The 26,692-nt window shown below is 46.3% G+C and overlaps 1 protein-coding gene across 1 annotated transcript in view; it reads right to left on the bottom strand.

Moving 5' to 3' along the window:
* Positions 1-26,692, bottom strand: part of LOC111950476 (rap guanine nucleotide exchange factor 6) — a 209,103-nt gene that overhangs the window by 20,803 nt on the left and 161,608 nt on the right. Inside the window, exons 17-24 of the mRNA XM_070434292.1 lie at positions 24,718-24,722; positions 22,472-22,640; positions 20,814-21,052; positions 16,975-17,215; positions 8,891-8,999; positions 8,532-8,815; positions 7,166-7,377; positions 1,679-1,802 (exon numbers count right to left, since the gene is read on the bottom strand). Of these exons, the coding sequence (XP_070290393.1) occupies positions 1,679-1,802; positions 7,166-7,377; positions 8,532-8,815; positions 8,891-8,999; positions 16,975-17,215; positions 20,814-21,052; positions 22,472-22,640; positions 24,718-24,722 (1,383 nt within the window). The remainder of the gene's footprint in view (positions 1-1,678; positions 1,803-7,165; positions 7,378-8,531; positions 8,816-8,890; positions 9,000-16,974; positions 17,216-20,813; positions 21,053-22,471; positions 22,641-24,717; positions 24,723-26,692) is intronic.

Raw genomic sequence — 26,692 nt, 5'->3', positions numbered from 1 at the left:
TCCGTTTGATGGTCGCTGAGGGCGTGCGGATTTCTTTTAAGCTGCCGGATTAGTGTCCCGCTCCTTGAAAGCGGCAGCTCTAGCTTTAGCTCGATGCGGATGTTGCCTGTATCCATGCATTCTGGTTGGGATATGTTTGTATGGTGACGACATCGTCAATTGCACTTATTGCACTTATGAAGTCGATGACTGAGGTGGTTACTCTCACTGCCATTGGATGAATCTGGAAACATATTCCAGTCTGTGCTAGCAAACAGTCCTGTAGCTTAGCTCCGCGTCATGTGACCACTTCCGTATTGAGCGAGTCACTAGTACTTCCTGCTTTAGTTTTTGCTTGTAAGCAGGAATGAGGAGATAGAATTATGGTCAGATTTGCCAAAATGGAGGCGAGGGAGAGCTTTGTATGAGTCTCTGTGTGTGGAGTAAGTGGTCCCTAGAGTTTTTCCCCCTCTGGTTGCACATGTGACATGCTGGTAGAAATGAGGTAAAATAGATTAAGTTTGCTGCATTAAAGTCCCCGCCAGCTTGGAGCGCGCTTCTGGATGAGCATTTTCTTGTTTACTTATGGACTTATACAGCTGGTTGAGTGCGGTCTTAGTGCCAGCATCGTGTGGTGGTGGTAAATAGATGCAACGAATAATTAGATCAGAATCTTCTTGGTAAATAGTGTGGTCTACAGCTTATCATACGGTTCTCGGCACCCCCACCCCTCGTCTTACCAGACGTAGCTTCTCTGTCCTGCCGATGGATGGAAAATCCCGCCAACTCCTTATTATCCATGTCGTCGATCAGCCACGACTCAGTGAAACATAAGATACAGTTTTTAATGTCCCGTTGGTAAAATAGTCTTSATCGTATATCATCCATTTGTTTTCCAATGATTGCACGATGGCCAATAGAATGGATGGCAGTGGAGKTTTACTCACTCGCCTACAAATTCTCAGAAGGCAGCCCGACCCCTGCCCCCTTATTCTCTGTCTTTTCTTCACGCAAATAATGGGGATATGGGCCCGTTTCAGAGAAAGCACTATTTCCTTCGCGTCGGACTCGTTAAAKAAAAMATCTTKGTCCAGTTTGAGGTGAGTAATCGCTGTTCTGATGTCCAGAAGGTATTTTCGGTCATAAGAGACGGTAGCAGCAACACTATGTGCAAAATAYGTTCAAAAATAAGTTACAAACAACACMAAAAAACTAACAAAATAGCACAGTTGGTTAGGAGCCCGTAAAACGGTGGCCATCCCCTCCGGCGCTATTCTAGATTGTGGAGGGAGTCTGTAGGGAGCAGTGGTGCTGCTTGGTGTGGACGAAGTCTGAACAGGGCAGGCATGCACCGTCTGTGACAAGCTGGACTTTAGGACACCATATGGGGGCAGAGAGAGAGTAGGCAGATGTCACCTCAAACCACTGATGATCAGATATTATGCCATCCCCCTAATGGGAAAAAGTATAGTGCGATAGTTTGGCAATTAAGCCCGTTATCTACTTACCATGAACTCTTGTTCTATGCCTTCAAGGTTCGGATTGGGGGAGGGCCTATATTCATAAAGCGTCTCAGAGTAGGAGTGCTGGTCTAGGATCAGGTCACCAGAGTCCATGTAATCTATTTCAATAGGATTTAAAAGGCAAAACAGAACCTAAGTCTGTGGTTAAGTATAGGGCCAAGGGAGAGAGTACCCACCTCTGTCTAAACATGAGAGCTGGGTCCATGTTGGCGGAGGTCATACGGACCACATGACGGATCTCCTTAGCAATCATCCTTAGCTTTTCAAAATTCACCAGGCCGTCTACGTGAGAGTCATTACCTGTGGGGGAAACAGTCAGTCATTGAGTTTTTCTTTAACCTCATTAAAGGGGAAATCAATGATTTTTTTTAAACAACAGCGTCACCCCCACCACTTGATTTGGTAAATCTGGGGGATAGGGCTGGAGATATGTAACCACTCTCAACAGGTCAACTCTCAAACAATGATTTCTTCAACCTGTTTAATTGGGCTGAATTTAAGAGGCGAGTGCTGGTTTCTGACCTACAAGGGAGTGTGTCACTTACTGTGGAGCTGTTGATGTGTTCTCACAGCTTTTCACTTTAGATGGGAGCAACTGATTTACTTCTCACATCATTATCCAGAGTCTACACTCCTGCTAGTACCATGTGATTACAATGGGTTCCCCTGCTAGTACCATGTGATTACAATGGGTTCCCCTGCTAGTACCATGTGATTACAATGGGTTCCTGTGCTAGTACCATTGTGATTTCAAATGGGTTCCCCTGCTAGTAACCATTAGTGATTACAATGGGTTCCCCTGTGCTAGTACATGTTGATTAAATGGGTTCCCCTGCTAGTACCATGTGATTTTACAATGGGTTCCCCTGCTAGTACCATGTTGATTACAATGGGTTCCCCTGCTAGTACCATGTGATTACAATGGTTCCCCAGTGCTAGTACCATGTGATTACAATGGGTTCCCCTGCTAGTACCATGTGATTACAATGGGTTCCCCTGCTAGTACATGTGATTAAATGGGTTCCCCTGCTAGTACATGTGATTACAATGGGTTCCCTGTGCTAGTCCCATGTGATTACAATGGGTTCCCTGCTAGTAACCAGTGATTACAATGGTTCCCTGTAGTACCATGTGATTACCTGGGTTCCCGCGTACATGTGATTACAATGGGTTCCTGCTAGTACCATGTGATTAACAATGGTCCCCTGCTAGTACCATGTGATTACAAATGGTAGTTCCCTGCTAGTACCATGTGATTACATGGGTAGTCCTGCTAGTACCATGTGATTACAATGGGCCCTGTGCTAGTACATGTGATTACAATGGCGTCCCCTGTCTCGTACCATGTGATTACAATGGGTTCTCCTGCTAGTACCATGTGATTACAATGGGTTCCCCTGCTAGTACCATGTGATTACAATGGGTTCCCTGCTTAGTACCATGTGATTACAATGGTTTCCCTGCTAGTCCATGTGATTACAATGGTTCCCCTGTGCTAGTACCATGTGATTACAATGGTTCCCCTGCTAGTACCATGTGATTACAATGGGTTCCCTCTGTGCTAGTACCCATGTGATCAATGGGTTCCCCTGTGCTAGTACCATGTGATTACAATGGGTTCTCCTGCTAGTACCAGTGATTACATGGGTTCCCCTGTGCTAGTACATGTGATTACAATGGGTTCCCCTTTGCTAGTACAATGTGATTACAATGGGTTCCCTGGCTAGTACCATGTGATTACAATGAGTTCTCCTGCTAGTACGAACGGTGATATCAATGGGTTCCCCTGTGCTAGTACCATTGTGATTACATGGGTTCCCCTGTGCTGAGTACATGTGATTACAATGGGTTCCCCTGCTAGTACCATGTGATACAATAGGTTCCCCTGCTGTACCATGTGTTACATGGGTTCCCCTGTTGCTAGTACCATTGTGATTACAATGGGTTCTCCTGCTAGTACCTGTGATTACATGGGTTCCCCTGCTAGTACAGTGATTACAGGGTTCCCCTGTGCTCAGTACCATGTGATTACAATGGGTTCTCCTGCTAGTACCATGTGATTACAATGGGTTCCCCTGTGTCTAGTACCATGTAATTACAATGGGTTCTCCTGCTAGTACCATCGTGATTACAATGGGTTCCCTGTGCTAGTACATGTGATTACACAATGGGTTCCCCTGTCTAGTACCATGTGATTACAATGGGTTCCCTGCTAGTACATGTATTACAATGAGTTCTCCTGCTAGTACAAGCGTGATTACAATGGGTTCCCCTGTGCTAGTACCATGTGATTACAATGGGTTCCCCTGCTAGTACCATGTGAATTATAATGGGTTCCCTGCTAGTACCATGTGAATACCAATGGGTTCCCCTGTAGTACCATGTGATTACAATGGGTTCCCCTGCTAGTACATGTGATTACAATGGGTTCCCCTGTGCTAGTTACCATGTGTGTCCCTGTGTAGTACAATGTGATTACAATGGGTTCCCCTGGTTAGTACCATGTGATTCATGGGTTTCTGCTAGTACCAGTGATGACAATGGGTTCCCCCTGTGCTAGTACAATGTGATTACAATGGGTTCCCCTGTCTAGTACCATGGATTACAATGGGTTCCTGCTAGTACCACGTGATTACATGGGTTCCCCTGTGCTAGTACATGTGATTACAATGGGTTCCCCTGCTAGTACCATGTGATTACAATGGGTTCCCTGCTAGTACCATGTGATCAATGGGTTCCCCTTGCTAGTACCATGTGATTACAATGGGTTCTCCTGCTAGTACCCATGTGATTACAATGGTTCCCCTGCTAGTACCATGTGATTACAATGGGTTCCCGTGTAGTACCATGTGATTACAATGGGTTCTCCTGCTAGTACCATGTGATTACAATGGTTCCCCTGCTAGTACCATGTGATTACAATGGGTCCCCTGTGCTAGTACCATGTGTTCCCTGGTCGCTAGTACCATGTGATTACAATGGGTTCCCCTGTGCTAGTACCATGTGATTACATGGGTTATCCTGCTAGTACCGATGTGATTTACAATGGGTTCCCCTGCTAGTCATGTGATTACAATGGGCTCCTGTGCTAGTCATTGATTAACATGGTTCCCCTGCTAGTACCATGTGATTACAATGGGTTCCCCTGCTAGTACCATATGATTACAATGGGTTTCCCCTGCTAGTACCATGTGATTACAATGGGTTCGCCTGTGCTAGTACCATGTGATTACAATGGGTTCCCTGCTATACCATGTGATTACAATGGGTTCCCCTGTGCTAGTACCATGTGATTACAATGGGTTCTCCTGCTATACCATCGTGATTACAATGGGTTCCCCTGCTAGTACCATGTGATTTACAATGGGTTCCCTGTGCTAGTACCATGTGTTCCCCTGTGCTAGTACTGTGATTACAATGGGTTCCCCTGTGCTAGTACATGTGATTGACAATGGGTATCCTTCTAGTACCATGTGATTACAATGGGTTCCCCTGTGCTAGTACCATGTGATTACAATCGGTTCCCCTGTGCTAGTACCATTGATTACAATGGTTCCCTGTGCTAGTACCATGTGATTTACAATGGGTTCCCTGTGTCTAGTACCCATGTGATTACAATGGCTCCCTGTGCTAGTACCATGTGATTCAATGGTTCCCCTGCTAGTACATGTGATTACAATGGGTTCCCTGCTAGTACCATATGATTACAATGGGTTCCCCTGCTAGTACCATGTGATTACAATGGGTTCCCCTGCTTGTACATGTGATTACAATGGGTTCTCCTGCTAGTACCATATGATTACAATGGGGTTCCCCTGCAGTACCATGTGATTACAATTGGTTCTCCTGCTAGTACCATGTGATTACAATGGGTTCTCTGCTAGTACCATGTGATTACAATGGGGTTCCCTGCTAGTACCAATGTGATTAAATGGGTTCCCCTGCTAGTACCATGTGATTACAATGGGTCTGTGCTAGTACCAATTGATTACAATGGGTTCCTGTGCTAGTACCATGTGATTACAATGGGTTCCCTGCTAGTACCATGTGATTACAATGGGTTCTCCTGCTAGTACCATGTGATTACATGGGTTCTCCTGCTAGCCATGTGATTACAATGGGTTCCCCCTGCTAGTACCATGTGATTACAATGGGTTCCCCTGCTAGTACCATGTGATTACAATGGGTTCCCCTGCTAGTACCGATGTGATTACAATGATCCGTTTCTTGTTTCAGTACTATACCTTTTTTTGACTTTTGACTTTGTATAATCAAGAAACCTCCGTGTCTCTTCTTAACTTGTTCTTATTATGGGTGCAGAAGCGAAACAGAGGAGGAGATAAGAGAGAAGTAAAACCTCTTGAGCAAGTTTGAGAGTGACCACTGTTTCAGTTGAGCTTGGGAAGTGAAAACCCCGGCCCATATGCAATCCGAGCAGACACAACTTGTCAATGACCCTACATGGTATGAAAGCATTTTCCTTTGTTTCCACTCATAGCCCCTGACATTCCTGTAATACGAATGTAAAACAATTAAGATTTGTTATTGTAAAGCACCTATTGGAAGCTAGGGCTATACAGTAACATGCTACAATGACATCAGAGCTCGGCTCTGTGCTTCACAGCGCTGTAATGGGATTGACTCGACAAGTACTTATAAACTTTGGAGCCCGAGTACGACAAGACCGCGCGCCCCCCATCCCTGCTCGCTAAGTTTGGTGTTACTTTTGCACATTTGTTGTCTGAGATGGAAATACTGTAAACTGAGGAAGAGTCGATGTGTTCTGAAAGATGAGACGTTGAGGATTGTAATAAATACCTCTGATGTCATACAAGCAAACCACACAGCCAAGTCCAAATGTGCACTTCACATTTCCATATTTGACAACGCATGTCATTTCCAGTATCAAAAGCACCTTACAGTTGAGTCATAAAGGTGCATTGACATTAGGAACTGTGTGTAAACACTTGGAAACAGYTAGACCTCTCACTCAAACCCTTGTCATCCCTTTTTCTTATCTTGCACGTACTCCAAAATGTCAATGAAAATTCTTATCATGTTACTGAACGTTTCCAGAGTATTTTCAGATTTCGTTATTGACAAATGCTGTGAAAAGTACAGTAAATGTAAAATTCACATGAAATCAACAGTGTAATTTGGATTCAGTCGTGTGTCAGTTGTGTCCTCACCTTTGGTCTGACAACATTCTCTCCAGTGTTCTCTTTCAATAGTGATGGTCATGCATATGCTTTTTATAGTTCTTCTACTAGAAACATTACAATTTGGCCTTATCCATATAGACCAATTTTGACGAGGTGAGGGGTTAAACAGTAAGTCTGGAATGCTAATGCTAGTGGCTAATGGACATAAGAATAGTTCTTTGTCTGATGAGTGCCTGAGTTAGGCATGATGTACGTTATATAGTCTAGTACCACACAACGAGCATACTGGTCTAACATTCTTAATAGAAAACACAAATTCAACATGATGACGTTATCGTCAAAATAATGACGATAATCATTGTTACAGTGCTCTCTTGCTAAATAGATGTTATCTTTAACCAGATAAAGCTCTATAAATAAAGGTTTAATAAATTAATCAGWTATGTTTACAATGGACAAGAGGAAGACATTTTAGGCGGGCACTGAGAAAGGCCTCCATACCTTCATGTAGGAAGGTGAGGTCCTTCTTGACGACAGGGAACAGGGGGATGATGGGAGGCTGCATGCTCTGGCTGCTCAGGACATTGCGGTACTTGGCCATGTTCCTGGATGGGTCAAAGATGTCCTGCAGGTCCTGGAACAGCTTATCGTACTTACTGGGAAGCYTCTCCCACGACGACCTGAGACGAGCTATTGGAGCCAGATTCAGACCACTGTAGGGGAGGAGACGAGGGTSAGAGTTCAGGGGTTGGGTTCAGATTATTATGGCAAAAAACTAAAAAAACACTAGGCCACTCTTGAACGTTTGAAACTAGATAGAAAGTGTGTTGATAATGGACCTATAAGTTCTCAAATAACTGCCGTTTTTCTGGCCCGCAAATTGCTTTGGACAAACAAACCGGTCTGTAAARAAATCTGTGCTGCCCTCTGCTGAATTTTGAAATCCCGACGTGGCCCTGGAGACTAAATGATTGCCCCCCAACTCCCCGGGCTAGCCGGACAGATGACCACTCCACTGTCCAGCCCAGCACCCAGACACAACATGCACACTGTACAGAGACGCATTTCATGGAATACAGAAGTGAAAGCTGAAAGCAATGTGCACCACTTTGGGGAATGAAACATKATCATAATTAAGGAGTCTTTTTGGTTGAGTGTACACACATTCACTCACAACAAAACATGCAATCCAAAAACCATAATTCTTCAGTGTTTGTTTCCTCATTTCCTCAATGTAGCCCTGTGGCTGTGTGCCCTCAGAGCAGCTTCATTTAGAGATGCTAATTATGACTTGCATTTCCTCCTTCTCCTCCCTCCCCCCTCCCCTGGCAGCGCTGCTCTAGAATGAGTCCCCTCATTGTTCTCTGCTCTGAAGTGGAATCTCCAGCCAGTCAGTCAGCCAGCCAGCCAGCCAGCCAGGGAAATGACTGATCTGACTGATCTACAGTGGGATTGAGAATGACTCATTACACATTGGAGGACAGACAGTAGGGAAGACACACACAGCTCCCTGAGGATATATATAGTAATACAAAGCCGAACCATAGAAGGCTGAGCTAACAAAATAACAACACATAAATGTAATAACTGTACATTTTGACAAGCAATAAGTAGAAGGAATAGATATTTTGACTGTGGGCACACTGATGGAATGAACTGCTTGAATGGAACCAGATTGAGACTAGAACAGGGAGTGTGGGACAGGTCTCCTGGGTTCTAGCCAGGCAAACCCTACAGTGGTCTGAATGTTGGTAGGCCGTCACTGTAAATAAGAATTTGTTCTTAACTGACTTGCCTAGTTAAATTAAATAAACAAAAATAAAAACACATCTGCTGGTAGCAACAATGGAAGCGAGGATAAACCCACCTGATGATGGCGAACATGGAGTTGAAGTTCTTGCACTCTCTACAGTGCAGGGCGATCTTAATAAAGTGTTTGATGGTCTTCATCCTCTTCATGGTGTTGGGCTCTCTCAGGATCTCCGTGGCGACCCAGAAGGTCTCCTGGTTGATGACTTCCTCAAACTGCTTGAGGTGTGTCTGTTGGAGCCCCCCCGAGGAGTCCAGCAGCTTGAAGAGGTCATCTATGTACTGAGTGGACTCAACGTTACGGAACAGCTCAAAGTCCCTCATGGAGAGCTGGGCGGCCACCTGAACAACAACAACAATGTTATTAATACATACAGAGAGGATCTAGTTCTGTATACAAACACCAAACACACACACCTCCACGGTGCTGAGCTGGAGCAGGGTGATGTGACTCTCCTTCAGCAGCTCCTGGGCGTCATCGTCTGAACACAACGTCTCCGTCTCCATGTTGTTCTTCAGGTAGTACCTGGGGACGAGGAGACCAGATATTAGGGGTTAGTCGTGTACTGAGGATAATACCAGACAGACATCAGAAAACGTTGTGTTGTTTACAAAGCAGATAACATTTAATGACAAATGAGTCATTATTATATTCATCATTAGAAAATGTATAACCAAAATACCACCATTCATTGTATGTATTGTGTGTATATTATGTAAACTCCCTGGTCAACACCAACAGGGCAGCAGCAGCATGAAAATGCTGGCCAGAGTGGTCCTGGCCCCAACAGTGGTGAGACAAGATATGGCCATACATTCTTCCTGGGTGGGCCAAGCATTTGGCCATACAATTTTCTCCTGGGTGGGTGAGAATTTAGCCATACTTTCTCCCTGAGGTGGGTGAGACATTTGGCCACCTACAACTTTTTCCACCTGGGTGGCGCGAGACATTTGGCCATACACATTTTCTCCCTGGGTTGGGCGAGCACATTTGGTCCATCGACATTTCTCCTGGGTGGGGTGAGACATTTTGCCATAACATTCGTCTCCCTGGGTTGGAAGCATGTAGGCCATACCATTTCTCCTGGGTGGGGGCGAGACATTTGGCCCTACATTTTCCCTGGGTGGGCAGAGACATTTAGCAACATTTTCTCCCTGGTGGGCGAACATTTGGCCCATTACATTTTTTGCCTGGTCGGCAAGACTGCCACATTTCTCCCGGACATTAGCATACTTCTACCCTGGGTGGGCGAGACATTTGTAGCCATTACATTTCTCCCTGGGTGGCAAGACATTTGGTCCCAACATTTTCTCCCTGGGTGGGGAGACATTTGGCCATACATTTTTCCCTGGGTGGGTGAACATTTTGGCCTGATTGCCCTTTTCTGGAGAGCGTCCAAGAGCAGCACATTGGACTAGTGGTGTTTAATGGAGCCATAATGTGTCTATAGCCCGCCAATGCTTCAGGAATGGGATAAATAAGTGATGGGTAGAGGGTGGCTGTGGTTCTGCTGGCTGGATCCACTGGCCCCGCCCCTGTTAAGGATACGAGAGGATGGTGGCTGGGGTAGCGTCGCGCGCGCCGGGAGCAGCGTGGCGGGCCCACTGTAGTGATGATATACGCCCTGAAGCTGGCCTTGGTGTCGGATGTCCACTGGCCCCCTGTAATAGTGGAGAAGGGAGCTGCTGCGCGTGGGCGGGCCTTGCTGTCCTGGCCCGACTTGTAGCGCGGAGTGGGAGGCGCCACTGTGATCCTTTCTCCCTTAATAAGGACGAGAGGCTGGGGCTGCTGCTGGTTGGAATCACTGGTCCCCCTGTAAGGAGAGGAGGTGCGTGGACGGCCCTGCTGGGGCTGGAATCTCACTGGCCCCTCATCGTAAGGAGGAGGAGGCTGGTGGCCGGCGGCCCTGCTGAAGCCCGTGGAATCCCCTTTTTGTCCTGGCATGGATTGGAGAGGGGGCTGTGGGGCCCTGCTTGGGCTGGATATACTGGCCCCCTGGGAGGAGAGGGGGCTGGGGCCCTGCTGGCTGGATGCTTTGTCACTCGCTGGATGAGAGAGGGCTGGGGCTCTGCTGGCGTGGGATCCACTGGCCCCTGTAAGGAGAGGAGGCTGGGGCCTCTGCCTGGCTGGGATCCTTTGCCTTGTGGATGGAGCGAGGGCGGGCTGGTGGGCCTGCGGTGCGTACTGGATATACTGGCCCCCTGGGAGAGAGGGGGGCTGGGCCCTGCTGGCTGGGTATGCTTTGTCCCGCGGACTGGCGGGACTGGGGAGAGGGGCGGGGCCGGCGTGAGGCGACGTGTGGGGCCTCTGGTGGTGGGACCTGCGGTCTGGATCCTTGTCCTCGCTTGGGAGTGGAGATGGGGCTGGGCCCTGCTGGCTGGAGCTCTTTGGTCCTGCTGGATGGAGAGGGGACTGGGCTCTGCTGGCTGGAGCCTTTGTCTGCTGGATGGAGAGGGCTGGGGGCCCCTGCTGGCTGGATATACTGGCGCCTCTGGGAGTGCAGAGGGGGCTGGGGCTGAGGCAGGACCTAGGGCTAGCTCTGGCTGGGGAGACTGTCCTGGCTAGATGGCTGTATGGGCTTGACAGGGGGCACCGAGTGAGGACTGGGTGGTTTCTGTTGGCTAAGCTTGTGTATCTCTGACCCAGTCATATTTTTTATTTTTTAAATCTTTATTTAACTAGGCAAGTCAGTTAAGAACAAATTCTTATTTACAATGACAGCCTCCTGGGGGAAACAGTGGGTTTAGTGCCTTGTTCAGGGGCAGAACAAAATATTTTTTAATTTMTTTTTTACCTTGTCAGCTCGGGGATTCGATCCAGCAACCTTTCAGTTACTGGCCCAATGCTCTAACCACTAGGCTACCTGCCGCCCCAATCCATATCAACTGGTCCTTTGTAGTTCAGTTGGTAGAGCATGGCACTTGCAACGCCAGAGTAGTGGGTTGGATTCCCGGGACTACCCATATGTAAAATGTATGCAGCATGATTAAGTCGGATAAAAGCGTCTGCTAAAAGGCATATACACTGAGTGGACAAAACATTAAGAACACCTCCTCTTTCCATGACAGACTGACCAGGTGAATCCAGGTGAAWGCTATGATCCCTTATTGATGTCACTTGTTAAATCCACTTCAATCAGTGTAGATGAAGGGGAGGAGACAGGTWAAAAAAAAGGATTTGCAAGCCTTGAGACAATTGAGACATGGATTGTGTATATGTACCATTCAGAGGGTGAATGGGCAAGCCAAAAGATCGAAGTGCCTTTGAACGAGGTATGGTAGTAGGTGACAGCCGTTGTGTCAAGAACTGGAAGGCTGCTGAGTTTTTCATGCTCAACAGTTTCTTGTGTGTATCTTCCGCTTCCATTGTCTAGCCTTACGCTGCTCTACTTTGGTGCTACCTGGCGCCAAGGGGCCGTCCATTACCCATAAGGCACCAGGGCTCTGTGTGCTGCCCGCTTAAAGGGGACAGAGGGAGAGGAGCAGGACAGAGGGAGAGGACGGGCGGGGGAACGGAGAGGACGGGGTCGGGGGGACGAAGAGAGGAGCGGGGCCGGGGGAACGGAGAGGAGCGGGGCCGGGGGGAACGGAGAGGAGCGGGCCGGGGGAACGGAGAGGAGCGGCCGGGGGAACGGAGAGGAGCGGGGCCGGGGGAACGAGACGGACGGCCGGAGGGAACGAGGGAGCGGGCGGAACAAGAGAGCGGCGAACAGAGAGAAGCGGCGGAACAGAGAGCGGGCGGAACAGAGAGAGCAGGGGGAACAGAAGAGGAAGCAGGAACAGAGAGGAGCAGGGGAACAGAGAGGAGCAGGGGGAACAGAGAGGACAGGGGGAACAGAGAGAGCAGGGGGAACAGAGAGGAGCAGGGGAACAGAGAGGAGCAGGGGGAACAGAGAGGGCAGGGGAACAGAGAGGAGCAGGGACAGAGAGAGCAGGGGAACGGAAGCAGGGGGACAGAGAGGAGCAGGGACAGAGGAGCAGGGAACAGAGAGGAGCCAGAGGCAGCCATTTTAGCTGAGGCGCTCGAGAGGGAAGGAAGAAGGGGAGATGGGAGGCTATGCTGGTCCTCCCTGTTACGTTCCCCAGTTTCTGTGTTTGTGATTTGTATTTGAGTGTGTGTTTTCAGGAGAAATTCCTGAACTCCCCAACCAGACTGATTGGTCGACTCAATGGCTAATGGATGATTAGAGAGCGTGACCCCCGCCCCCTCGTCAAGATGCCAGGCTGTATCCAATTAGACTCCTGAAGCTATATAAAAGCCAGTTCTGTTCAGGGAGAGGAGATCATAACTGGGAGATCATTGCTGAGAGAGGAGGCTGAGGGTGATATACTGTATTGGTTGTTCTCAGAGGGAGATGATTAGTGTGACCTGTATTGGTTGATTGTTATGTCTTTGTGTGTCAATAGGACGCAGTGTTTTGATTATTGCAATTGTTTGGATTGTTCTGTTTCATTTGTTTCAGGGGGGAAGGAGAAGGCACTTTGGGAGTGCTTAGGCAAGAGGCCCGCGGGCATACATTATACCCGTAGTATATTCATTGTCAGGCACACTAGGTAAGACCTGGGCGGACCACCCCCTGTATTTTGGTTAGGGCACCAGGTGGTGCTAAAGATAGGTAAGTAGTGGGTAGGCAGGTTAGATAGGAAAGGGGGAAGTTTTGATATTTACTTTCTTTGCTTTGGTTCCGTCCAGACCCCTTTTCCCCATATTACCGTAAGGAAATAAATCCTAGTAACGGAAATCTGCCTTTGTCGTCCTTACTCACGCCTACATCCATACCTCTTGCCACTCACAGAGAGTTGAGTTGTAAGCAGGAGTTGCGTTCCCTCTTCTCAGAGCTCGTGCGTAACATAATGGGGGCTCATCCGGATGTCCATTAAACCCACCCGGACCCTGCTGCCACTGAGCTCTCTGTGGTTAGTGATTGAGGTGTGATGGTAGGTTGTGAGTTTTTGATGACTTGTTTAAGTTGTGTGTTCAGTAAATTGTTGTGTACCAAGATGGCTGCCTCAGCCATCTCCAAGTTCATTGATGCGCCCTCTATTGATTGTTTGTTTGCGGTTTCGAAAATTAGACCTTTAGTTATAGCTGGACCATTATGGATTGTTATCCCTGAGAAAGTCCTAAAGGCTGAGCTTTTGGTACTAGTCAGGGAGGATTAGTAGAGAAAGAATTCTCTCATTGCAAGGAGAGGAGACGGGTAGACTTTCCGATGCCAAGTCGGAGACAGGGCAGAGGAAGGGGGTTGCTCGTACCCCCTTTGCATTGCCTCGCTATGATCCTTGTTCTTCTGCTTCAGGTCGTTCAGACGGACCGCAAGGCTGAAGGTGAGGCTGGCCCGGTTTAGAAATGCAGCAAAAAGATAAGGAAGAACAGATGCATTTTGAACTTGAACTTAGGAAAATGGGAAATCGACAAGGAGGTGAGGATTCGACAACTGGAGCTAGATGCTGGCATCCAGTGCGACTCCACAAGCTGCTCATCAAAAACCCACTTCAATGTGAGTTAAAAATATCGCTTTAGGTCCCTCCATTCCGAGAGTCGGAAATTGATTCCTATTTCTCTGCGTTTGAGCGGTGGCCTGCGCGCTATACATTGGCCACTTGAGGTTTGGCCGCTCCTGTTACAATGTAAATTGTCTGGGGAAGCCCAGGAAGTAGTAGCTGCTCTCTCGCTGGAAGACAGTTTACATTACGAAACAGTTTAAAAACTCCGTGTTGCGGGCTTATGAGTTGGTGCCTGAAGCTTATAGACAGCGGCTTCAGGAACCACAAGAAAACCCTCTCACCGTACTTTTGTTGAGTTTGCTAGGGGACAAAGAGTCTCTTGTTTAATCGATGGTGTTCAGCAGCAAAGTAACACATTTTCTGATATTCGGAGTTGATGCTGTTAGGGATTTTAAAGGCAACCTCCCTGATAGAATTGTAGTTCATTTAAGATGAACAGAAAGTGGTGACTTTGGCCCAGGCAGCAGTGTTGGCAGATGAGTATGCTTTGACACACAAGACTGTCTTTGGTGCCCCTCGTTTTGAAGGTAGACTGATTACGTCATCAGTGCCTCGTTCAGGTCGCTTTTCCTCTGACAACCCTAAGCCTTTTCAAGAAAACCGTGAATGTTTTTTACGTCACCAAAAGGTCACGTGATTGCGGACTGCCCAGTTTTGAAAAATAAACCGAAACAGTCCCAGTCACCGTCCCCAAAAAGGAAAAGTTTGGGTTTAGTCAAGTCTTTGGCTCGTCCGTTGGTCCGATGTATTGATTCAGCATTTTGAAAACCGGATCCTGTTATGCTCCGTTTATCTCTACCGGTTGTGTTTCCTTAACTGGAGAACAAGCTGATCAAAAAGCCCATTCAAACTTACGAGACACCGGGGCGGCGCAGTCAGTAATCATTACTGATGCTTTACCCTGGTCTCCTGAAACGTATTGTCGGGCTCAAACATGTTAATTTACAGGGGATAGAGACAAAACACGTACCTGTACCATTACACTGGGTCCACTTAGTGCCAGACTTGGTATCAGGAACGTTTCCTGTTGAGTGTAAGTTGTCTACACTCGCCAGTAAAAGGAGTCACATGCTACTAGGGAATGATATTGCTGAGTGGTAACGTTACTGCCTGTGTTAAGTAGTGAGCACAACCCAGAAATCAGAATTGCAAGATGAGAATTGTGTTCAAGCATTTCCCACATGTTTTTCCTGCTTGTGTGTGTTAACGAGGGCACAATCTCGCAAAGCTTGGAGATTGTGGTGGAATTTGGCTAGTTCCATTTTTAGAGATGTTGAAGTAGAAGACAATGCACGCGAGTATATTTCCTTCTGGCAAGGCGACAGTTTTACTCCTGTAAAAACTAAGCAGGGACGCGAGAATCGCGCCCAATTACAGGACATTCTTTTGTCTGTCACCCCGCTGAAAGGTGATTGAATGTCAAATAAGGAGACACCAGTCTTCGCAAGTGTTTTTGCTTCGGTAATTTCCATTGAGGAAGCTAAAACTAGAGAGACTGCCTACTTATGAAGGCAGGTGTTCTGATGCGAAATGGGCAGCTCATGACACCATGTAATGACTGGAGTGAAGTGTGTTCAAGTGGTTGTTCCTACACCGTTCCGACAGCAGGTGCTGTCACTCGCCCATGACCAGCGTGGTCCTGGACATTTGGGATTACAAAGACCTATAACCGAGTCCTTCGACATTTTTCTGGCCAGGTTTGAAGTCTGATGTGGGCCAATTTTGTAAACATGTCACATATGTCAACTCACTCGGAAGCGAATCAAACAGTTCCTAGAGCACCGCTCTGCCGATTCCTGTGGTGGGGAACCGTTGAAGAGGTGAAATTGATTGTGTAGTCCATTGCCGAAAACCAGGTCAGGTAACCAGTTCTTACTAACAATAATGTGCAGTGCTACTCGATTCCCAGAGGAGGCTGAGGGTGATATATACAGATAGCCTATGTGAAGGGCTCGGCGAATGTGGTTGCTGACCTCTATCACGGGTTTACTAAACTGGGGAAGCGTTGGGTTTGTTATTACAAACTATGTTTGCAATTTTTGTGGTGGCGTGTTACGTTCCCCAGTTTCTGTGTTGTGATTTGTATTGAGTGTTGTGTTTCAGAGAGAAATTCCTGAACTCCCCAACCAGCTGATTGGTCGACTCAATGGCTAATGGATGATTAGAGAGCTGACCCGCCCCCCTCGTCAAGATGCAGCTGTATCCAATATAGACTCCTGAAGCTATATAAAAGCCAGTTCTGTTCAGGGAGAGGAGATCATAACTGGGAGATCATTGCTGAGAGAGGAGGCTGAGGGTGATATACTGTATTGGTGTTCTCAGAGGGAGATGATTAGTGTGACCTGTATGGTTGATTGGTTATGTCTTTTTGTGTCATAGGACGCAGTGTTTTGGTATTGAAATTGTTTGGATTGTTCTGTTCATTTGTTCCCAGGGGGGAAGGAGAAGGCACTTTGGGAGTGCTTAGGCAAAGGCCCGCGGCATACATATTACCCGTAGTATATTTCATTGTCTAGGCACACTAGGTAAGACCTGGGCGGACCACCCCCTGTATTTTGGTTAGGCACCAGGTGGTGCTAAGATAGGTAAGTGGGGAGGCAGGTTAGATAGGAAAGGGGGAAGTTTTGATATTTACTTTCTTTGCTTTGGTTCCGTCCAGCCCTTTCCCCATATTACCGATAAGGAAATAAATCCTAGTAACGGTAAAATTGCCTTTGTCGTCCTTACTCACGCCTACAGTCCATACCTCTTGCACTTCACAGAGAGTTGAGTTGTAGCAGGGAGTTGCGTTCCCTCTTCTCAGAGGCGTTACGAACCTCCCTGTCTCACTACAATCTAACCCATTTTCAGACCTGAGGGTAACCAAGGTGGAAGAAGTTGCATCAAACCACTGATACAGGGTCAGATCATCTTCTCCCATTTTCTATCCCCCTAATGGTTGATCGTTAGGATTGGGGTGGGATAATCTGATCCTAGATCTGTATTTTTCTTACCTGCCATTGAGCTGGATGCGGTCAGCCAGCTTAGAGAGCTGGTCAGGTAGCCTGCGTTGTTTGAGGACGCCCTCGGGACTGACAGACACCTCACAGAGGGAGTAGGTCTCCGAGGCTGCGATAAGGCCAAACTCGTTGACCACATGACTGACCACGTCCTTGGCCGTGGTGTCCTTACTKATGATAATGTAACAGCTCTGCTGGTCAGCCTTGAACACCCGGATCACCTGGTCTGGAATGTCTAACAGATGGAGGAGAAGAACAGGATTGAAGAGTTATGGTGGAATAAGAACACAAACGATTCCTCTATATCGTGCACTACTTTAGACCAGACCCACAGAGCGCTGGTGAAAAGTAGTGCACTGTAATAGTTCCATCTGTGACAGAGACATCTTTATTCAGCAGTATATGTTGAAGATGTCCAATACATAAACAGAAGCATCACTTTAAACGCATTCAAAACAAGAAAAAAAGTTAACCATCAAAATGTTGCAAACGATGTATCTAAATCAGGGGAGCCCAATAGAGACTGTGGGCAATGGTGCCCTGAGGACACCAATGTCMTCTATACAACAACTTCAAGATAAAGATAAACTAGAAGACAGCTATAAATACACGACATCAGGTTAGTACAAGTTATAATAGTCAACTGAAACAATTGCACACTTCAGTGAACTCATTTAACAGTTTTAAAAACTGTCCTATCGGCACCAGGGAACCCAGGTGGAATTTGTTTTGTAAAGTTTTCCCTGTGGCGCGTTAAAACTAAAGGTGGATTTACCAAACTTCAAGAGTTAACCAACCCTGTGAACGGGTCTGATATCTTGTGTTTTTCTTTTTCAACAGGGAAGTGAGGTATGATGGAAGCTTGTGGAACAGAGCTTAGTAAACAAGAAGGGAGTAATGAAGTGATCTAAGGGACTTTAGTGAGGTCCAGCCATAGKCAAGAACTGGCAGGAAAGTTGACTGCACAATCTGCTTCCTGCTGTTCAAGGAGAGGCAAGATCTATTTCTTAAAAAGAAACCCACTTTAAATCTTAGCTCTTAACTAGCTCATCAGTATGTTTTTTTAACGTTAGCTCTTTATCAGTCCAAATGACCAAAAGTAAGCAAACAACCCTTGTGGTTAAAAGATATGCATGTAAGATGCATTTCCCAGTACGTCAAAGGGAACAAGAACTTCATACTTGCTCTGCCTGCACACAAAAGTGGTTGTGGTCCATTACACACACATCAGCAGGGTAAAACRATGAGGCATGAATAGTGGAGGATGAGAAGTGGTATGGGAAGAGGGGAGGTGAAGGCTGGAATAAAGGCATCCCACCGGCAGTAGATAGTGTTTGTGGCTGTCTGGGAGCAGTCATGCAGGGAGTCTAATGACAGAAAGAGAGACATCACTTCAAGAGGTAAACACAAAGGTGGAACGGTCCTATGTGACAGACGACTAACAGCGCACTGCTCCCTCCCTCCCCTGTAGATTGAAGCTTGCTCAATGGACTGAGACACCGTCCTTATGGTAGCTATGTGCTCCTTAGTGGTGTTTCCCCTCACACTGGCTGGGCACATAACTAGAACCCTCATCACTATTACAGCAGCAAGATTAGCAGAAACACTAATCACTGAGCCACACCAATAACGCTGCTGCAGCTGTCTAAATATTATATTGCAGTGTAAAGCCGTGCCATTACCAATCATTTTCAACCTACTCAAACTAAAAAGGGGAGTTGAGATCAAAATAAGGCTCATTAGCGATGATTCGTGCTTAGGGTCTTCAGCAATCACAGGGTTCTCCTTTTTAACAAGGCGGTGCTGCTGAGTTTTTGAACAACTGTAACTGACTGCCATTTCCTGCAATCTAGTATGACTGTATGATAACAAAAAGTAAAAAAATACAATTTGTATACAAAATGGTGTCGCAGCCAGTCCACAAGGTGCCTCTCTTACATCATTTGGGGAGAACCCTCAATCATTTATTGTCCTATCATATGTAATCATTATCTTTACCCCCTACCTGACAGGACTAATACAGACCGAACCGGATGACAGCGATCCCTGTGCCTCTCTGGTCAGGTGATTAACCAATCATTGATGGAGTCATGAGAGAGACAGAGTATAAACAGGGAAAACCTCCTGGCTCTCGGGTTCCTACTAACCCAATGCCCCCCAGGCCTGTGTCCCGCTCACCGTCACAGATCCACTAGATGTAGATCCCAGCTACAGCAGCAACAGTAGACAGGGGCAGAGCACCACAGCTAGAAGAGCGTGCAGGACAGGGTACTTCAACATGAAGCTAGGGCTCCTTTAACAAACACACCCAGCCATCACTAAGAATAGGTSCCAATTAACTGAACTACGTTTGACCAGGTCTCATAAGGTTCTTTTTAAAAGTAGAGCACTATGTAGGGAACCGGGTGCCATTTGGGACGAAGCCGGAGAATACCACGCAGAGTCCAACTTAGACTGAGGTTCAGGACATACGACACAGAGAGAGACGCAACTCAAAAGCTCATAAAAGAAGGGGGGAAGGAAACTAGGAAGAGTAAACCAAACGTCTCTAAAACAAACAGCCCAACTGATTCCATTCCAAGAAACCACCTAGATACTTCCAGTGAAAGCCCATGGCTGGGGAAGCAGAGAGAAGAGAAGGAAGAGCGAGAGAGCGAGAGAGCGAGAGAAGGAAGAGCGAGAGAGCGAGAGTGAGAACAGTGGTTGGAAATATAAAACGGAGGATTAGAATGTTAGCTTTTTCCTGTGCGTCATTGTGGGAGAAGTCAGCGGGGCAGAAGGACTTGTGTCATGGCTTTCACTAAAGCATCTGTTTACAATCAGATCAGTGTACTGGAGAGAGGGAGGGAGGGCACAGTGTGTGTGTGAAAACAGAGAGCGGAGATCTGAGTCTGCCACAGTGACTCTAGGCTTTATGCAYACACAGTACAAACACAGGAGTCCCCAGGCAAGCCTTCTTACACYCTACCAAAGGCCTAAAAGAATAACACCTGAACTCCAAACGCCAGTTTCACTGATCCCATCTCAATCTAATTTGAAGCCTTTGGGAGGGATTACTCTGCACTTCTCTCTGAACATCCCCTCTACCTATCCAAATATATGGATGAGCAATGACCGAACGCCATAGACGAGATGCAATAGATGGTGTAAAATACAGTATATACATCTGGGATGAGAAGTGCAAGATATGCAAACATCATTATTAATCTCTGAAGCTGGAGTCTTATATYGCCCTCTCTAACTTTCAGCATCAGCTGTCAGAGCAGCTTACCGATCACTGTACCTGTACACAGCCAATCTGTAAATAGCACACCAGACTACCTCATCCCCATATTATTACTTACCCTCTTGCTCTTTTGCACCCCAGTATCTCTACTTGCACATCATCATCTGCACACCTATCACTCCAGTGTTAATGCTAAATTTTAATTATTTTCGCCTCTATGCCCTATTTATTGCCTACCTCCCTACATTTGCACAAACTGTACATAGATGTTTCTATTGTGTTATTGACTGTACGTTTGTTGATGTGTAACTGTGTTGTTGTTTTTGTCGCACTGCTTTGCTTTATCTTGGCCAGGTCGCAGTTGTAAATGAGAACTTGTTCTCAACTGGCCTACCTGGTTAAATAAAGGTGAAATATATATTTTTAAATACAATTAAAGTGGCATTAATAAAGTGACTAGTTATCCATTTGTTAAAGTGGCCAATGATGTCAAGTCTATGTAGGCAGCTGCCTCTGTGTTAGTGATGGCTGTTTAACAGTCTGATGGCCTTGAGATTGAAAAATAGCTTCTGTCTCTCGGTCCCAGCGTTGATGCACCTGTAATGACCTCGCCTTCTGSATGGTAACGGAGTGAACAGGTAGTGGCTCGGGTGGTTGTTGTCCTTGATGATCTTTTTGGCCTTCATGTAACATCGGGTGCTGTAGGTGTCCTGGAGGGCAGGTAGTTTGCCCCYGGTGATGCRTTGTGCAGAACRCACCACCCTCTGGAGAGCCYTGCGRTTGWGGGYGGTGCAGTTGCCGTACCAGAAGGTGATACAGCCCGACAGGATGCTCTCGATTCCGCATCTGTAAATGTTTGTGAGGGTTTTGGGTGACAAGCCACATTTCTTCAGCCTCCTGAGGTTGATGAGGCGCTGTTGCACCTTCTTTACCACGCTGTCTGTGTGGGTGGACCATTTCAGTTTGTCAGTGATGTGTACGCAGAGGAACTTGAAACTTTCAACCTTCTCCACTGCTGTCCCATCGATGTGGAGAGGGGGCTGCTCCCTCTGTTGTTTCCTGAAGTCCACAATCATCTCCTTTGTTTAGTTGACGTTGAGTGAGAGGTTGTTTTCCTGACACCATACTCCGAGTGCCCTCACCTCCTCCCTGTAGGCTGTCTCGTCGTTGTTGGCAATCAAGGCTACWACTGTTGTGTCGTCTGCAAACTTGATGATCGAGTTGGAGGCCTGCATGGCCATGCAGTCAAGGGTGAACAGGGAGTACAGGAGGGGGCTGAGCATGCACCCTTGTGGGGCCCCAGTGCTGAGCGAAGTGGAGATATTGTTTCCTACCTTCACCACCTGGGGGCAGCCCGTCAGGAAGTCCAGGACCCAATCGAGGGGGGGCAGAAGGGGAAAGGAGGATGAGGGGGAGGAGGAGGAGGAAGAGGAGAAGGATCAGGGGGGAGCAGGAGGAGAAGGATGAGGGGGGAGAAGGAGAATGAGGAGGAAGAGGAGGGGGAGAAGAGGGGGCAGTGATGTATTGGGGCTGCAGACTGTAGAGTGGGCCCTCTGGCCGCGTTGCATTGCAAATGGTCGAAGAGCATAAATCAAAACCATACTCTCCCCTCCACTCTACCCCCTCTCCCTGGGGAGGCCGCTTAGTTAATTCATGAATTATGGGGTCTGAAATCTGTCCGGGACAAAACTGACTATAATTGTTCAGGGTTTAATCTCTTTCATATGGCTCTAAATTCTATTTAATGTCCAAGCTCTTGAAATAGAAAGGCTTGAGAGACACAGAKAGGAGAAGCAGACCACCTGTGTGTGTGTGAAGGGCTCATATGATTCATTCTGTGATTAACATGAGGGATTGAGTTTCTCCACTGGCTAAGCAGGAAGCACTTTCTATCTCTGTGAGAAGTGTTGCTCCATGAGTAATGACTGCTGTATTCCCACTGCACAGCTCCAGTTTAATGCCTATAGAAACCAGTCTGAAGAGGACATACACTTCAAAAATGAACAAGATAAACACTTATGTAAAGTGTGCCGATGTTCAATTGTTAATTGACTCAGTGTAGTTGTGAGCAGTAGTCACTACCCAAACCATGATCACAATGCATAATGGAGATGGTCTGGTGAACATGACAGTGGTGACATACTGCCCATCGGACTGCCCTGGTAGTGATGAGTGCTCGTGTGTGTGTGTGTGTGTGTGTGTGTGTGTGTGTGTGTGTGTGTGTGTGTGTGTGGGTGTGTGTGTGTGTGTGTGTGTGTCTCTCACCTGCTGTGTTGAGAAGTCCAGCACACTGGTGGCTGGAGTGTAGCAGATTCAGGGACTGCCCGTGATGAACAGCTGCTGCCAGGGATGGGCATGATGGCCACGCTGTGCCTACACTGCTTAGTGGCCCACAATCGTTCGTCATCCTGAGACTGGCCCACGCTGCCATCGCCTGTGGGCAGACAGAGAGAGAGAAGAGGGGTTTAGACTGGGGTAACACTCAATGATAGGGCTATGGTTAAGGAAACTCCTGCACCCAGAGCCTAATATGGATCTGCCTGGGCCCTATTCAAATCTCAAATGCATGTGTGGGCGCTACCGAGTGGGCGCGGTCTACAGGCCATCCGCGTCTCAGTGTTGAGCAGTCGACTTACAGACACCAGTGGTTCGAATCCAGGCTGTACATCACAACGGCACGTTGATTGGGAGTCCCATAGGGCGGCACACATTGGCCCTCTGGCATCCGGGTTTGGCCGGTGTAGGTGTCTATTGTAAATAAGAAGGTAGGGGTTGTCATGACGTTGCCCTCTTTGGGTAAGCGAGCTCACTATTCCCCCTCCCTCTGCACCAGCCTTTTCTATGCACCATCCCCCTACCTCTGTCTACCATACCCAGGCTGCTGTGGTCAGAAGTCATAAATTCCTAGAGAAGATTCTGCCTCATGCCAGACAATATAGAGAGAGTGAGTTTTCATAGAGCTAAACAAAGAAAATTTCTCCACTCAAGAATGGAGGGTCCGAACAGTATTTATGTTCTGGAGAATGTATAAAAGATCGGTGAAGAATCCAGCTACGAACTGGTCCGTTTGGTACAATTTTGTGAAACTCATGAGAGACAATAGGGCCACATTACCATAACGCTGTTTATATAATAGCCTCAGTTATGAGGCTTACATCTCATTGTTGTATAAAATGAATGAGTGAGGATGAAACTGTTTTTTAAATTGTGTAATGTGATTTTGGACTGTTTAATGAAGGAAACTCCAATTCCCTAAAAAGTTTCACTAAGTCATTGGCACGCCCCCAGGGGCACAGACAGGATCTGGCATAATGAGACAGCCTTTTCGATGTTYCGTATAAAACCCCCACCTGGGTTTTCTATCACCAGACCGAGCTTACCTCAATTATGAGAGGGCTAAGGGTTGAGAAGAGAACAGTCCCTCTATCACAGAGGGAAATAAGGTTTAAGTAGATTGCTGAATCTTTTAACCATCCCACGTGGTTAAACTCTTATTCTGTCGGTATCGATAGTCTAGAACAAGTCTTTGATATTAATTACTAGTCTGCAGCTAGGAATTCCGTATCATTGAACGCGAAGACCGACMACCGCCGAAACATCTATTCTATAACCACATGAATGAATGTCASTCTGAACTATCCATTCCAACCACAGCAGATAGAGAGAGGGCGGACAAATTCTCCAACAGAAACAAACTTTTCAACAGAGATCCCGACGACACACTGAGTGTAAATATATTGATTGCAATTATTCCCGAATGAGTGAGCGTTCATGTGCAAAGGATTAGCATTTCAATTGTTATAATTATCAACTTTGTAGTGTCTCATCTCAGTCGACCCCCTCTTCCCTTTTGTCCACCAAGCCGCGATGCCGGTTTAGCCCACTAGGGCACATTCCCCTATCATTTCCTTGTAACCATATCTACTGTTTGTTATGCATTTCTGTGAGTACTTAGTTAGTAAATAAATATTTTAAGACAATTGATGTATGGATGACTCATAGTGAAGAYTGGGTTCATTCAGATAACCAACAATTTACGACGTTTGGAATGAGACTAACGTAAAGAATAATTCATTAATCAGAAGACTAAGTGATCAGATATTAAAATATCTGAAAGTTATATTAGGAAAATTATAACTTTTGTAATCTGAATATTTTCCTTGGTGCCCCAACTTCCTAGTTAACTACAGTTACATGATTAATCAGTTTAATCACGTAATAATAATTACAGAGAATTTTTGATAAAGATAAGTCTTCAGTTTTAATGATGCCAAAGACACGACAGGGTGGTATAGGGAAAATAGCTCTATTTGGTAAAAGACCAAGTCCATATTATGGCAAGAACAGCTCAAATAAGCAAAGAGAAACATGAGAGACATGAAGGTCAGTCAATGCAGAAAATGTCCAAAACTTTAAAAGTTTGTTCCAAGTGCAGTCGCAAAAAACATCAAGCGCTATAATGAAACTGGCTCTCATGAGGACCACCACAGGAAAGAAAGACTCAGAGTTACCTCTGCTGCAGAGGAGAAGTTCATTAGTTAACTGCACCTCAGATTGCAGCCAAAATAAATGCTTCAMAGAGTTCAAGTAACAGACATCTCAAAATCAACTGTTCATAGGAGACTGTGTGAATCAGGCCTTYGTGGTCAAATTGCTGCAGGACACCAAGCAACACGAGCAATGGACATTAGACCGGAGGAAATATTTGAGATTTTTGGTTCCAACCGCCATGTCTGAGACGCAGAGAAGGTGAACGGATGATCTCTGTATGTGTGGTTCCCATCGYGAAGCATGGAGGAGGAAGTGTGATGGTGTGGGGGTGCTTTGCTGGTGACACTGTTGATGATTGTTTTAGAATTCAAGGCACACTTAACCAGCATGTCTACCACAGCATTCTGCAGCGATTCGCCATCCCATCTGGTTTGTACTAAGTGGGACTATCATTTGATTTTCAACAGGACAATGACCCAACACACCTCCAGGCTGTGTAAGGGATATTTTACCAAGAAGGAGAGTGATGGAATGCTGCATCAGATGACCTGGCCCCACAATCACCCGACCTCAATTCAATTGAGATGTTTTGGGATGAGTTGGACCGCAGAGTGAAGGAAAAGCAGCCAACAAGTACTCAGCATATGTGRGAACTCCTTCAAGAGTATTGGGAAAAGCATTCCTCAAGAAGCTGGTCRAGAGAATCCCAAGAGTGTGCAAAGCTGTCATCAATCTCATTCATCAAAGTATTTTGATTTGTTTAACACTTTTTTGGTTACTACATGATTCCATAAGTGTTATTTCATAGTTTTGATGTCTTCACTATTATTCTACAATGTAGAAAATAGTAAAAATAAATAAAAACCCTTGAATAAGTAGGTGTGTCCAAACTTTTGACTGGTAGAGTATATTTGTAAAGCCTCTAATATACATTTCCACTGTCATCATCAGGAAAGCCCCGGGACACTGTCTGCTTTTGACAAACGGMCCATATATTTACTTAAACACTTATTATCAAATGCAGATAATGAGTATAAGAAGTCGAGCTGAAGAGATGACACACACCCACACCCTGCCTATCCCTTGCAGTCATCTCACCAAATCACCACCACCTGCGTCCAGCTCAAACTACCTAGTCTATTAGCTCTATTAGCTGAATCCCAGTAAATCCGCTGGTTGGTCAACATATGATCCAACAGAAAATCCAGGTAGTCCTCACACTGTGCTACTGTAGAATACTGCAGACAGGAGAGAGTAGCCTGCATCCCTGACCTTCCTCTTCACATCAGAAAAGGCTCATGCTTCAATTAGCACACCAGTGGAATAAAGACCTGTGCTTGCCCTGTACTGTCTTCACCACTGTTACCTAAACTAACCATGTGTCACAAACGGCACACTATCCCCTATGGGCCCTGGTCAAAAGTAGTACGCTAGATGGGGAATAGGGTGTCATTTGGTAGAGCGAAGAGGACATTTTCCATCTCATCAGCAGCCTATTGAGACGACAGCATAAAGCCATGCATCAGAAGTGACTGACGTCTTAAATCATACTGACTTAACTACCCGTGCACTAAGAACAACCTCACATGAAGCTGTTGATGAAGTTTACCATAGTCGCTAGCTACTAGCATCCCTGCAGTACGGTACTACCACTTTCTATCACATTGTCAGTCCATAGACTACAAATGAAGCCTGGTGCTCCCAAATCAGTGTCCTTCATCTCCACTTTCTTTAACTTCTCTCAGAGTAAACTGAATAAAAAAGGAATTAAAGCATTGTGATGTAGATATAGTTCTTGGTTGGCAGATCAATGGCTTGCGATGCTAAATGGTTTCATGAAATTGCAAATAATTACGCTAAATGACACTTTTTTCCACCCATGGCTGTCTCTTGTCCCTTTGCAGCAGACATGGTGAGCAATATGTCAGGAACATTGAATTGCAATATAATCACAGCATCAAATTAAATACATACAGAATCGTAAGAATCACAATG

Source organism: Salvelinus sp. IW2-2015, linkage group LG23 (assembly GCF_002910315.2).
Source record: "Salvelinus sp. IW2-2015 linkage group LG23, ASM291031v2, whole genome shotgun sequence".
Taxonomy (NCBI): Eukaryota; Metazoa; Chordata; class Actinopteri; order Salmoniformes; family Salmonidae; genus Salvelinus; species Salvelinus sp. IW2-2015.
This window is presented reverse-complemented; position numbering and strand designations above follow the sequence as displayed.